Here is a 12,867-nt window from a genome sequence, read left to right on the forward strand (position 1 = left end):
TTTGTTGTTCTTTAATTCCTTTTCGGAAGCCGCTTTAACGCTGTCTCCCTGTGCCCCCCTCAGGCCGGCGCAGGACGCGCGCCCAGCCCGCCATGGCGGCGGCGCCGCCTCCCCGCGCGGCCCCGCCGCGCTCTGATTGGGCGGGCGCGCCGGGGCGGGCCCAGCGGGGCGGGGCCGCGCTCTGATTGGCTGCGGCCGGGGCGGAAGAGCGCGTTCCCCAGGAGACGGCCCGAGGGGCGGGGAGGGGGCGCCGCGCCGGCCTGAGGGCGGTGGGTGCGGGCGGGGGCCGGGGCAGGGACGCGGGGAGCGGGGGATGGCGCTGCCGGGGCGCTCTGTGGAGAGAGAGAGAGGGAGGGTGCTGGCCGCTGCCATGGGTCCCGCTGAGGAGAGCGAGGCGGGCTGGGTTCCTGGGGAGGGACAGCGCTGGGGCGCTTTGCCCCCTCACCGGGGCTGAGGGTGGGATCTGGGGCCGCTCCGTGCCCGCCGTGCTGCCCGGCAGCGCCCCGGGCTCTGTGTGCCCTGTCCCGGTACCTGTCACAGGCACGGGCCGCGCACAGCCCCCGGCACCGCTGTCCAAAGCCTGCAGCAGCCTGGCCTTTATCTTAGCTAGCTTTATTTCTATAATAGTCAGCCATAGATGTTGCAGGAGAAAATACGTAGACGTCACTCAAAACCCCTTCATAGGGTCTCGTTGGATTTTGAGCTTGTTCTCTGAATAGGCAGAGAAAGTTTCTACATTATTTGGTTTATTATTTGGAAAAGCAGTAGTAATAGTTTTGAAAGAACATGGAATTCCTGTGTTTAAGAATTAAAATTTATCTCCTGATTTGCTCTTTAGGAAATGTATGGCAGTTTAGCAATTGAATTTGTACTAACACTAAGTCATGCTATTCTTTAGCACTTTGATCAAAAAGAAGAAATTACCACTAACAGCTGAAACACAGATTCTTTTCCACTCTGGCTAGGCAGGAACAATGGAGACTTCTGATGGAGAAAGTTTGGGTGTAGCCACGTGAGTATGCTGTATTCTCATGTGTCAGATTTTCAGTAAGCTAATTACTAATTAAAATATATCGATAGAAATAGAATTGCACGATATAATTTACATAACACTGTTTGTCAGATTGTGCCTCTTAAGAGAACAAAGATGCAGAATGCAAAGCTGCAAGAGGGAACAACATCAGTGCAGAGTTTAGGTGAAGTTAAACTAAATATCACTGTGGTCAGTGTACCACTGGGTAGCTCTTCTGGGGGATCAGAGCAAGCCTTCTAAGGCTGGAAATTGTTTTTCCTGGTGTTTGTTTGACATTCAGAATTCCTCCTTTTCAAGAGTGTTTGTGGTCTCGTGTCACTAATCCTGAGAGGAGACTCTTCCTCTGTGTTCACCTGCTAAAACTGAGCCTGTTCACAGGTAACCTCAACTAAATTTCACACTGGCAGGTGCAGAGATGCTGCTTCACCCCACAGGTGTCTGCCATGCTCTTCTCCCAGGAGTTGTGGCAGAAGGGGATGTGTGACTGTGCCTCTGTCCTGCGTGGATTTAACTCTTTCAGCCTCAGACTGAGCAGCAGCCGTGCCAGGGCTGCCTCAGCAGCAGTGTGCTGGCCCAAACTGGGTGTTGTGAGGTGACAGGGAATTAAACCACAGGGTTGGTGTGCTTGTGTCTCTGTAGGTGTGTTGTATAAAGAGATGGAATTGGGTTCTTTTGGAACAAATTCTATTACTTGCACAGATTTAAACCCGGGTTTAAATTAACACTTCTGTTGCTGTTAGGATAAGCTGTAAAACTAGGAGTAGCATTTATTGGGAAGAGGGGAAAATCAAAGATCTCTCAGTTTTTCTGGATCAGAGCAAGCATAATTATAGTTAAACTGTTGGCTAAACTACTACTGGATTAATTTCACTAGAGTATTCTCTAATGACAAAGTAACTTTAATGAGGTTTTCAAAACTTAGTCTGAAGGCCTATCCTGCTCTGTTTACTGATGAGAAAGAGACATTCCATTGAATTTAAATGGTGCTTTCACTGATGGAAGTGAATTTTTTTCTTAAAGACAAAAGTCCCTGTTTCTTTAAGACTTCTTTCCCTCATGTGTGAGAAAAATTTCTTTCATCCCTTGGAGAGAATGAGAAGAGTCCATCTCCCACTAAAGATGAGCTGTGAATGCCAAAGATATTCTGTGGATTATTTACTGTGTTTGAACAAGTTGCACAATAACAGATCCAGACTGAAGATTTCTTCCCTGGATGAATTCAGATCCATAATGTTTATGTTTGCTCATGATAGAATAATCTTAGAAGATTATCCCATTTATTTGAATCATATAAGGATGTTTCTTGCATAAGAAAAATATTTAAGTTTCTTCAGTTATGGAATACTTGTGTATACATTCAGTTTAAGTTGTTCAACAAGACCAAAAATTTCAAAATATTCTCTAGAGTGTGTACAGTTCTGTGATCACCATGTGGAGGAAAGAGAAGGGAAACTGGTAGCAGCTGGGATTTGTGGGTTGGAAAATGCTTAATTAATCTGCTGTTCTAATTACACTCTTTACATTCTTTTGTACCAGAATTAAAATTACCTTGACAGTAATGCCAGTAAAACAACATTTATTCTTTCTTGCAATTAGGCACCTTACTGGGAGGAAATAGAGTAGATGCCTAATGAGAATCTCCATGGAGCAGTCTTCTCATCAGTGCCATGGATTATTTTGTAGGTTGAAACTAGGAAGTTTTTCAGTTATCTTCTTTATCTGGGTTTATTTGTACTTAGGCTTTTGTTAATACTTTTTAAATTTACTTTAATTTCTGCTGTGGTCAGAATATATATTTATGCATTTGTATTTCTTTGCTTTCAGCTCCACCACTTCTGATGAGTTTGATGCAGTTGTTGGTTATCTGGAGGATATCATAATGGGTAAGGTTTGCAAGTAGGTACAGACAACATCAGGGCTGCTAAACATGTTGCCAGCTACTCTTCTGGTAATTAGCCAGAAATTAGCAAAAAAACATACAGAGCTCCTGACAGCTTCATGAAAGCTTTCATCCCTTGATGAAACATCCCCATGAACCCCTAACCTGGTAGTGTAGTAAAAATACACATAAAATTCTTCTGTGTGCTTATGACTCTTGAAAATTATTCTCCACATCAGTGCAGTACACTGCTTCTTAGAGAAACAATAAAGGTGCTTGTACATCTCACAGAGAAAGCAAAGCTTTCTGGGATTTTTATGGAAGAGACTGTGAGAGGCAGCCTTCCCTTCCCCAGCTCTGCCCAAACCTGTGACATCTGTCAGGATGTTCTTAGAAGCCACCATGGTTTGTCTGGGCGGTTTTTTGCAGTGCCCAGCTGCTGCTGCTGCTGCAGGGAGCCTTTTGCACTCTGATACAAAGTGCCTGAGCTGCAGACTCAGAGTTGGTTCTATTCCAGCACTGAAAGCTGCAAGAATGGGCAACCTTATTTCTTTGTATCCAGTCCTAAAGCACAAAGGTGGTCAGAGAACCAGAGAATGATTTGGCATGGAATGGAGCTTAAAGATGACTCAACCCTCCTGCCATGGGCAGGGACACCTTCCACCAGAGCAGGCTGCTCACAATCCCATCCAGCCTGGCCACCTGGCAGTAAAAGATGCTCAGTTCTCAGGAATGTGGTTTTAGCTGAGAAGTCAGTGTGTGCAGGGAAGTTTTTTACAAGGTACCAAGGCAGAATTCATGCTGATATCAGCTGCTTTATAGGAACAGCACATCATTTCCTTCCCAGAGAGATTCAGGTTCTGGAGCCTCAGTTGCCTGGTGATGCAGTTGAATTTGGAGAAATGCTAACTAAATTAATTTGGAACATGTCAGAGTTTGGAAAGTTGTGACTGGTCTCCTTTATCAGTGTTTATAATTAAACTTTTTATTTAGACCTGTTCTGTGGAATTCCTCCCATGTTAATTTTTACTCTTCTTCCACAACTGGAAAATTATTTGGCAATTGAAAATTTAATCTGGGAGTTTCACCAATATTTTTAAATTCAAAGAAAAAAACTTACTTTGAGTTCTTGTGGGAAAGAGATATTCACTTAAAAAAATACAGATGTTTTGCTGACTTTAGAGCCAGAACAAAAAGAGGTTCAGAATAAATAACTATTAATAAATGTAGAGCAGGAAGACTGTTTGGGTAATATTTCACCAGCAGCCTCTGTCCTCTCACAGTTGGGTCAGAAGTGATGATTTGGCAGCAGCTGTGGTGCTGATGTGATGAACTCTGCACGTGTGCAGGGCTCTGTGGTTACAGCAGGCAAGCAGAGGAGCAGTGAATGTGGGGTTTTGTTACAGAAAGAATGACTAAATTCCTAACTCTGTGCTGCATTTCTGTTATGGCCCAGATGATGATTTCCAGTTAATACAGAGGAATTTTTTGGAGAAGCACTACCAGGAGTTTGATGACTCAGAAGAAAACAAGCTCATCTATACGGACATTTTTAATGAATATGTAAGATACCTTTTCCTATTTTTCATATGTATTGCTTTTTTTTTTTTTTAATAGTTCTCCCTTTATAAAATACTGGGCTTACATGAAGCAGATCCCAACATGTTCCTGTCTGCTTCAGAAGCACAACCATCATCTGTGAGCAAGAAAAGTTTTTGAAGCTTTAGGTTCCTTTCTTATTTTTCCACACAAAATTTTCTAGAGTTATTTTGGAAATTGTGTAGCTCTCTTGAATAGAAATTTTGCTATAGTAAATAATGTGTTTAGTATGTGTGCAAACAAAGTTTTTTTCTTTTCCAATTGTGTTATTTCTTGTATTGGATAATTCAATCACATTCTTCATGCAAAGCATCATCAAGTAACTAGACCAGTCTACTATTCAGTACCATTAAATCAGTTTGAAAAATATTTGTTACTAGATACAAATAGTCAGTGTTTGTTCTCCCCAAGCTCCCCAGAAAAAATGTGCAGCTCTGTGCCTCAGGGCTGCTGTGAGAACAGAACCAGCAACACCCACTGAGGAATCTGCAGTTGAGCCCAGTGAGGATCATGCAGAGTGTCAAGAAGGTGTCAGTGTAAGGATGCTGTTTGAAATCTGCTTCTGAAATCTGTTGTCATCTTACTGGGGTGGTTTGTCTGGGTTTTTTTCAGATCTCTTTAGTAGAGAAATACATTGAGGAGAAGTTGCTCGATCGGATTCGTGGGTTTGATATGGTTGCTTTCACAGTGTCATTGCAGTAAGTTTCTGCTTTACTTTGGTTGAGGAGTGGCTTATGTGCCTCTCAGTTCTTTTTATCTAGATTAAAGCTTAGGTATGGCTGTTTTAGATAATGGTTCCACTTCAACTTAAAAAGTAAAATGTTCATGCAGGCAGTGCCTGACCACTTTTCTTGCCTTCAGCATGTCCTGCTACTCTAAATTTCTGAATTGTCAAACTGAAATATATTGGGTTTGAAGGGGTAGGAAGAGAAATCACAATGAGAGCACTGGATGATTTTCATGTTTCTTATCACTTTGAAGCCAGACCCTTAAAAGGTTGGGTCTTGTTTCTCTCTTCCAGGCACCTCAGTAGGTGGTGTTTCAGTCATGTGGTTAAATTCCTTTATTGCAATTTTTGTATGGAGCATTCAGTTTGGCTTGTGTTCATCTTTTGCATTGGGTCATTGTAACTTAACCAGCTTCCTGAAGAGCTTGTTTTTGAAAGCTTTTCCCTGTTTTTTTACTGGTTTCCACCCTTGAATAAGATTATCAAGTGTAATTGGGAATTGAGTATCTTAAAATATTTGAATCTGTTAAATGTTTCTTAAATAAACAGGTCTGGTTTTCCAGGACTGATAAGATACTCATAGGTCTTGGATTTAGATAAATGTGATAATGTGGTTGGATTGGAAATAACTACATGGTAATATTTGGCTGCAGTTTTGCTATATGATAACCTGCAATAACATTCTTGTTTAAACACTGATGTTGTTCTACTTGTCCTTTTTGACCTTGTACCATTTTAAAATAATGAATTTTTCTCACACAATTTTCTCATTTCCCAACTTCTTTTTCTCTGTAGACAACACAAAGATGAAGTGCCAGGTGATATATTTGATCTGCTGCTCACATTTACAGACTTTCTGGCTTTCAAAGAAATGTTCTTGGAATACAGAGCTGTGAGTATATCACATTGTTTATTTTCATTGGCACAGTGGCTCTGGGTTTGGTGTAGCTCCACCTGAGAGTGCCAAAGGAAAAGCTACTACAGTTGGTCACAGTATTTCATCAAAGGCTGTAACAGAGTCAAAAGAAAAATTACTTCACTGATTGGCTTTTTAAACTCAAACTGCACGTTTAATAATTTCTAGAAAACATGAATGAAGCTGGCATTTGGAGCAGCTCTTCATGCTTTTTGTGAGCTTCCTGCATTTGTGAACATTGTTTTCCAAATGAACAGGAGGGAACACTTTTTCACTGTGACAGTCTCTGAGCACTGTCACAGCTTCCTTGCCCAGACAGGTTGTGGAGTCTCCATCCTTGGTGATACTCTAAAGTAGTCTGGACACAGTCCTGAGTGGCTGTGCTTGAGTGTGGTGTTTGCCCCAGATGACCTCCAGAGATCCCTTTCCACCTTAGCCATTCTAATGATGTAGTATCTTCTTTTATTTTTCATTCCTAATCTATCCAAAATTAGCTTTTTAAGCCCCTTTCATTTGTTTTCTCCTCCTCTCTGTGTCAGCTGGAGAAATATACAAAAGTGCTAAGATTTTTGGATGAGGTTTTCCTTAGCAGAATGAAAATCAGTGCTCTCTAGTGTCAGTCCAATCCTTTCTGACAAGGAGAAAACAATCACAATTGTGGTTATGCCTCTGCCCCTTCCCCATCCCTATGAATTTTGTGGAAATGGGGACAGCATTCCCATCCAGGTGTGAGCAAGACTCTGCTCTGACATGGACAGACACTGGCAGAGTGGGAGTCCCCTCACTCCAGAGATTCCTGCACAATCTTCTTGGCTTCACATTCAATCATAGATGCTCAAGTCACATGTAATTTTCTGGTGGTTCGATGCAGCAGAGAATGTATTGTCTTTCATTTTTTGAAATTGTTATTCCAAACCATCATGGAGTCACAGATTTCTTTTTTTTCCCCATGTTTCCAGGAAAAAGAAGGTCGAAGTCTGGATTTAAGCAGTGCATTAGTGGTGACTTCATTAAACCATTAAACAAGTCATTCTGAAGGGAGTTCTGTTGTATTTTAAGCAAGGTCTGTTCGGTTTCAGAGGTGAAAGGCAGTGATTCCCGAGAGACAGCTGGGGCACAGGGGCGGGGACTCAGCTCCACGGTGGGTGTGGGGCAGGGCCAGGATGTGAGTCCCTCTCCAGGGGGTGAAATCAAAACTTTCTGGAAGTTCTATACCCTTACACAAAATGGACAGAAGAGACTGTGAGAGGCAGCTTTCCTTTTCCCAGCTCTACCCAAACTTCTCTTTACCTGTCTGCAGGATCTTTAGAAGCTGCTGTGGTTTGTCTGGGCAGTTCTCTGCAGTGCCCAGCTGCAGGGAGCCTTTTGCACTCTGATATAAAGTGCCTGAGCTGCAGTTTGAGCTCCTTGTTCTTTGTCCTGTCTCTGCTGAACACAGAGAACAGTTTATTCCTTCTGTTCCTGCAGCCCCATTGCTTAACTGGAAATCATCCAGTTCCAGTCCTCTGCCATGGGCAGGGACACCTTCCACCAGAGCAGGCTGCTCACAATCCCATCCAGCCTGGCCACCTGGCAGTAAAAGATACTCAGTTCTCAGGAATGTGGTTTTAGCTGAGAAGTCAGTGTGTGCAGGGAAGTTTTTTACAAGGTACCAAGGCAGAATTCATGCTGATATCAGCTGCTTTATAGGAACAGCACATCATTTTCTTGGTCACATCCTTCCCAGAGAGATTCAGGTTCTGGAGCCTCAGTTGCCTGGTGATGCAGTTGAATTTGGAGAAATGCTAGCTAAACTGATTTAGCTAATTAACTAAAATAATTTGGAACATGTCAGAGTTTGGAAGGCTGAGACCAGTGTCCTTTATCAAGTGATTGCAATTTTCTGGTTAGACTGGGGAATTCCGTGGTGATCTCCCATGTTAATATTTATTAATTTTATTTGTTTTGTTTTCTTACTGTTCCTTTTATGTATATATATATGTCTATATATTCATAATTGTGGAAATTTCACCCTTGATTTACCTGCTGCAACCAAATAAAGGCAGATCTGTCATGGGCCAATGTCAAGTTCCTTTTCAGTTCTCACCTTCCATGGATGCAGTTCCATTTCCTGGTCCTGCCTCTGCAGATAACCTGGTAAAACTTTTCCTATGCAGAGCATGCAGTGAGATTTGCAGTGTAGCTCACCATGCACCAGCTTTTGAACTCAGTGAATCTACTTTTACTACCTTATACCAGGAGGGTGTGAAAGGAAGAGCTGCTCTGCCTGCTGAGCATCACTCCTTGTTCTGACAAACCCCCAAAAGGTGAATTTGTGGTCTGCAGCACAGGGGGGCAGCGTGGTTCTTCCTTCTCCTGAGGCACTGATCCTGCCTGTGTTCCCAGAGCTTTTGCAGACTTGATTGTAATTTCTGCAAATGACCTGCAGCTAATGGGCAAAATTGCCTTTCTAATTAATTAGGTGAACTCAGGAGTGTGTGGTGCTGAGCCAGGAGGAGGGAGTGATCAAAGCCTTGGCACCTCGTTTGTTTTCTTGTGGCTTGGATGCACACTCTGAGCATGTGTGTGCATAAAGCAATGAAAGGTGAGCCCTGAGGTGAACTCTGTGGACTTGTTCCTTCCACAGCCCACACAGAGTGGAAGGAGCAGCCACCTCTGCAGTGACATCTCTGCTGTCCCCACCGTGCTGTATGTGCTGCCTGCTCACAAGACAAGCTTTCTCATGACAGACTCCAGTGCTGGATTTAGGAATGTTTTTATTTAAAGCATAAAATTTATATTCAAATTGTTAGAAATACACAAGAGCAGTTATGACTGCTTCCTTTGCTTCGCTTCCCATCTTCCAGCTCTGCCACTGTTTCTGCATCCCGTTAATGGCATTACTTACACTGTAGCTGTGAATGAGCAGGGAGGGGAGCCTGGGCTTGGGTTAGTGAATTTTAGTATTGGACTGTGCCAAATTGAGCCCCCTCAGTGGAGCTGCTCCAGCGAGGATCGGATGAGCCCCGGGGATGAGCAGGAGCTGCAGCCCCAGCGAGTCCGTGTCCCCCAGAGGCGATGCCGCTTGTGCTGTGGGCACATCAGCTGGAGCATCATCAGAAACCTCAGGGCAGCATCCACAGGACCCAGTGCTGATCACTGCTGCCAGCGCAGGCTGGTCCCAAAACGAGCCCTGGTGGCACACGAGGCTCCCAGCCACCAAGCCTGGCACAAGCTGGTGCAGGGTGGCCCTGGCTGGGCTTTGCTCTTCACTCCTCACACGTGGTCGGTCACTTGGCTGGTGGCCGCGTTGCTGCCGAGCCCTTTCCAGGCGCGGAAGCTGAAGAAGGTGCTCACCCCGTAGATGATCATGGTGACACCGGCGAAGAACTGCAAGAGGAGCAGATGCATTCATTCCCCGGTGTGAGCAGGGCGGCTGCCGCAGCGCCCGGCCCCTCCCCCGCGCCCGCTACTCACGGAGGCGGCGGCTCGGCGGTTGTAGTCCCACTGCCGCCAGCTCGTGGGCTGCACGGCCGCCGCGCTCGTCACGAAGGCCGTCAGGTACAGCACGGTGGCCACGGCGTTGGAGATCATCATCTGGGGAAGCAAAGGGAGGCCGTGAGGTCTGGGCTCAACCTCGTGCATGCCGGGGAGAGGCAGGAGCGAAAGGCTCAGGTTCACATTCCTCCCCATTCCCCAGGAGAATGACTGAATGCGCCCCAGGTTGTGCTGGGGGGGTTTGGATGATGCCACAACAGCAGCAGTTGGTGGCTGTAACTTTCTGGATTGACACAGGACTTTCTGGTGTGAGCATTTTCTAAGCAATTCGAGGGCAGAATGAAACAATGCCACAGCGCAAAGTGCAGGGGCCTTGGTTCCATCAGCCCAGAAGAGACTGAAGCCTTCCCAGACTATCTTTCCAAGAGGTTTCCCTCTTGGGATGCCACTTCACTCCCTCTCAGCTACCCACCACGAGGGGCCAGGGGACCATGTAGAACTTCTGATGAAGCTGCAGGAGGTAAGTCACGAGGAAAAGGATTGTTAGTATCCAGAAGAAGAGGGACACAAACATCACCCAGCCATATGCTGCGTGCAGGTGGTACGTCGTGGCAGCGATGAGAGACCACACCAGCAAACCGAGCACCTGTGGGGTGAAATGGGGGGTGTGTTCAGGGGCTGGTTCCTGCAGGAGGAGCACAGAACATCTCCCACAAGCCCAGGCACGCCAGCACCATCAGCAGCTGTGCTTCCCTCACTCCAGGAAAGCAGCGGCACACTCGGCAGGAGAAGGGCTCCTTGGCAAGCCGCTGTGTCCCTGTGTAAGCCCGCACCACTTATTGTCATGGAAGAAACACAACAGCCTTTGTCCTGCCCGCGTCCAACGCCCTGGTGCTCGGCGGCCCCGACAATGCCTCCTTGTCTGCCACATCCATTTCTAACACTCGTGATCGCAAAATATGTGCTGGGGAGAAACATGTAGAGGGGGCTTCTGCAGGGGTGGGAGCTCCATGTGTGAGCGGCCCCGCTGCGGCTGCTGGCAGGGGAAAGCAGCAGCTTTCCCTGTTTGACAGCCTGTCCTGAGGGAGGGGCTGCAGAGGGTGGGAGCAGAGTTGAAAGGTCTCCGCTGCTGGTCTTGCTTCCATCTCTCTTTCCTGACGCTCTTACAAGGCAGAGCACCAGCGGAGATTATTCTGGTTGCCTCCCATGCTGAAGCAACGGGGAGGTGATGCTGCCGCTCGAAATTACGGTGCACACTCTTGGGCTCCTCTGAGAGCAGCCTGGGAGAGCTGAGTGTTCCAGGGAGGGTGAGAGCACCGCCAGCACATCTCACCTGGAGTCACTGGGCTTCACACGCCCCCCGAGCTACTGCCTGTGCCCTGCGGAGACACTGCCCTGTTCCCTCGAGGATCAGCCCGTGCCTGGCACTGGGAACCAGCCGGCATTGAGTTACAACCGGCAAGGGGTGTGAAGACAAGGATCCGACTTTTCCTCTGGCTTTACAGAGGGAAGGAGGAGAGAGGGGGCTGCACTGTCTTAGGGTTGGGGATCAACTAGGGTTAGACAGCGGAGATTGGGTCGGAGTGGCAACCGAAGAGAGCCCGGGCTGTTTCCAGGTGAAGAAAATCACCGAAGTGGTGATGCCCTCCCCCCTCCGCCGCGCCCCCTCCCCGGTACTCACGGCCTGGGCGCCCATCAGCCCCCCGAGCGGCGAGAGCAAGAAGGAGCCGTCCAGGGCCGGGGGGGAGCCCGGGGAGGCGCTCCGGGAGCCGGGCAGCCCCGCCATGCCGCGCACCGGCCCCGGGACAGCCCCGGCACGGCCCCTCCGCGGGCGGGGCGCGGGTGGCACCGGGCGGCCGGGCCGAGCCCCGGGCTGCCCCCGCCCCGCCGCCCCCGGGCATGCGGCTGCGCTCCCGGTGTGTCCCCGTGTCCCCGTACCGGGCACCGGGTGACAGCCCCGCTCCCCGCGTCCTGGCGCAGCCCGGGTCACCGCGACCCTTCTGTGCAGCCATGTCCCGCTCGGTGCTCACCGGGGACATTTGGTGGCTCCCGGCGCATCCTGGTGTTGCTCCTCTGCGGGGGCCGAGCGACACGCGTCTCTTTGTTAAATCCTGGAATAATTTGGGTTGGAAGTGATCTTACAGCACCTCGTTCCAGCCTCCTGCCGTGCAGGGACACATTCTACTAGACCAGGTTGCTCCAAGCCCCTGGCCTTGCTCCAATCTTGAACACTTCCAGTGACGGGGCAGCCGCAGCTTTTCTGCGCAACCTGCACAATGCCTCATCACCCTCCACTCCAGGGATTCCCGTCCCGTATCTCGGGCTGGTCCGAGTCCCCCTGGGCGGCAGCAGGACCCTCAGCCACTGCTTTCTGTATGGTGTCGTGTGCCCAGGCGCCCCAGGCCCCATCACGCAGGTCGTTGATGTGACACGGGGCTGTCCCCCTGTCCTCAAGGTGTCCCCTGGCTGTCCCCGGGCTGTCCCCGAAGTGTCCCCGCCGTGACCAGTCAGGACAGCCCGGCTGGCAGCTGGGATGGGACATGGCTGCAAGGATCAGTTTGCCAGCAGGTCAGGATGGCCGAGCGGTCTAAGGCGCTGCGTTCAGGTCGCAGTCTCCCCTGGAGGCGTGGGTTCGAATCCCACTTCTGACAGCAACTTTTGCGCCGCCTCGCGGCCTCTTTTAGCTGGGAAGGTGAGTGGGATCCTGAATAAAAAACCGGAAACCGACCAAGAGCGCGCAATTGAAAGTAAATACTAATTATTGGAAGTAACGCAAAAAATTACGAGCTGTCAGAAGTGGGATTCGAACCCACGCCTCCAGGGGAGACTGCGACCTGAACGCAGCGCCTTAGACCGCTCGGCCATCCTGACACCGCTGCGCGCCCCTGGCGGCCCGTGCTACACTTGAGGGCGTTGTGCAAACGTTCCGGGGCTCTCGCAGTGCCGGTTCCGCGGGCGCCGCCTGGGGAGCTGCGCCCACAGCCCGACCCGCCTCTGCCTCACGAACGCTTTGCTAATCCGGCCTCAACCTGCCCTGGCACAGCTTCAGCCTCGGATCCTTTCACGGGTCACAGAGAGCAGCCACCAGCGCTGCCCCTCTGTTGCCCCTCCTGAGGAAATTTCTGCCCTCAGTGTCCCCTTTTCCACGCTGAACAGGCCAAGCACTCTCAGGCACTGCTCCCATGGCTTCCTCTCTAAAACCTTCACCATCCCCATGGCCTCCTTTGGATGCTCTG

General features: G+C 48.7%; 2 protein-coding genes across 5 annotated transcripts; one reads left to right on the forward strand and one right to left on the reverse strand.

Annotated features, from left to right (window-relative positions):
* Positions 1-198: 198 nt before the first annotated feature.
* On the forward strand, positions 199-7,191 carry ARL2BP (ARF like GTPase 2 binding protein). Of its 3 annotated transcripts, none has more exons than XM_079315825.1 (7): positions 199-269; positions 899-1,012; positions 2,858-2,916; positions 4,369-4,475; positions 5,124-5,209; positions 6,034-6,130; positions 7,114-7,191. In XM_079315825.1, exons 2-7 carry the CDS (start codon positions 975-977, stop codon positions 7,174-7,176), a joined length of 450 nt encoding a protein of 149 aa, XP_079171951.1. In that variant the 5' UTR covers positions 199-269; positions 899-974; the 3' UTR covers positions 7,177-7,191. The 3 variants fall into 3 exon arrangements, with proteins under 3 accessions (XP_079171951.1, XP_079171952.1, XP_079171950.1); XM_079315826.1 differs by having other exon boundaries at positions 217-269; positions 839-1,012; XM_079315824.1 differs by lacking the exons at positions 199-269; positions 899-1,012 and adding an exon at positions 2,249-2,712.
* Positions 7,192-8,894: 1,703 nt separating this feature from the next.
* PLLP (plasmolipin) lies at positions 8,895-12,010 on the reverse strand. 2 transcript variants are annotated; one of them, XM_079316442.1, is made up of 4 exons: positions 11,313-11,552; positions 10,104-10,277; positions 9,611-9,730; positions 8,895-9,523 (listed from the first exon to the last, which is right to left on the reverse strand). In XM_079316442.1, exons 1-4 carry the CDS (start codon positions 11,415-11,417, stop codon positions 9,410-9,412), a joined length of 513 nt encoding a protein of 170 aa, XP_079172568.1. In that variant the 5' UTR covers positions 11,418-11,552; the 3' UTR covers positions 8,895-9,409. The 2 variants fall into 2 exon arrangements, with proteins under 2 accessions (XP_079172568.1, XP_079172569.1); XM_079316443.1 differs by lacking the exon at positions 11,313-11,552 and adding an exon at positions 11,662-12,010 and having other exon boundaries at positions 8,977-9,523.
* Between the last annotated feature and the right edge of the window lie 857 nt (positions 12,011-12,867).

This window comes from Erithacus rubecula, assembly GCF_903797595.1.
Source record: "Erithacus rubecula genome assembly, chromosome: 12".
NCBI lineage: Eukaryota > Metazoa > Chordata > Aves > Passeriformes > Muscicapidae > Erithacus > Erithacus rubecula.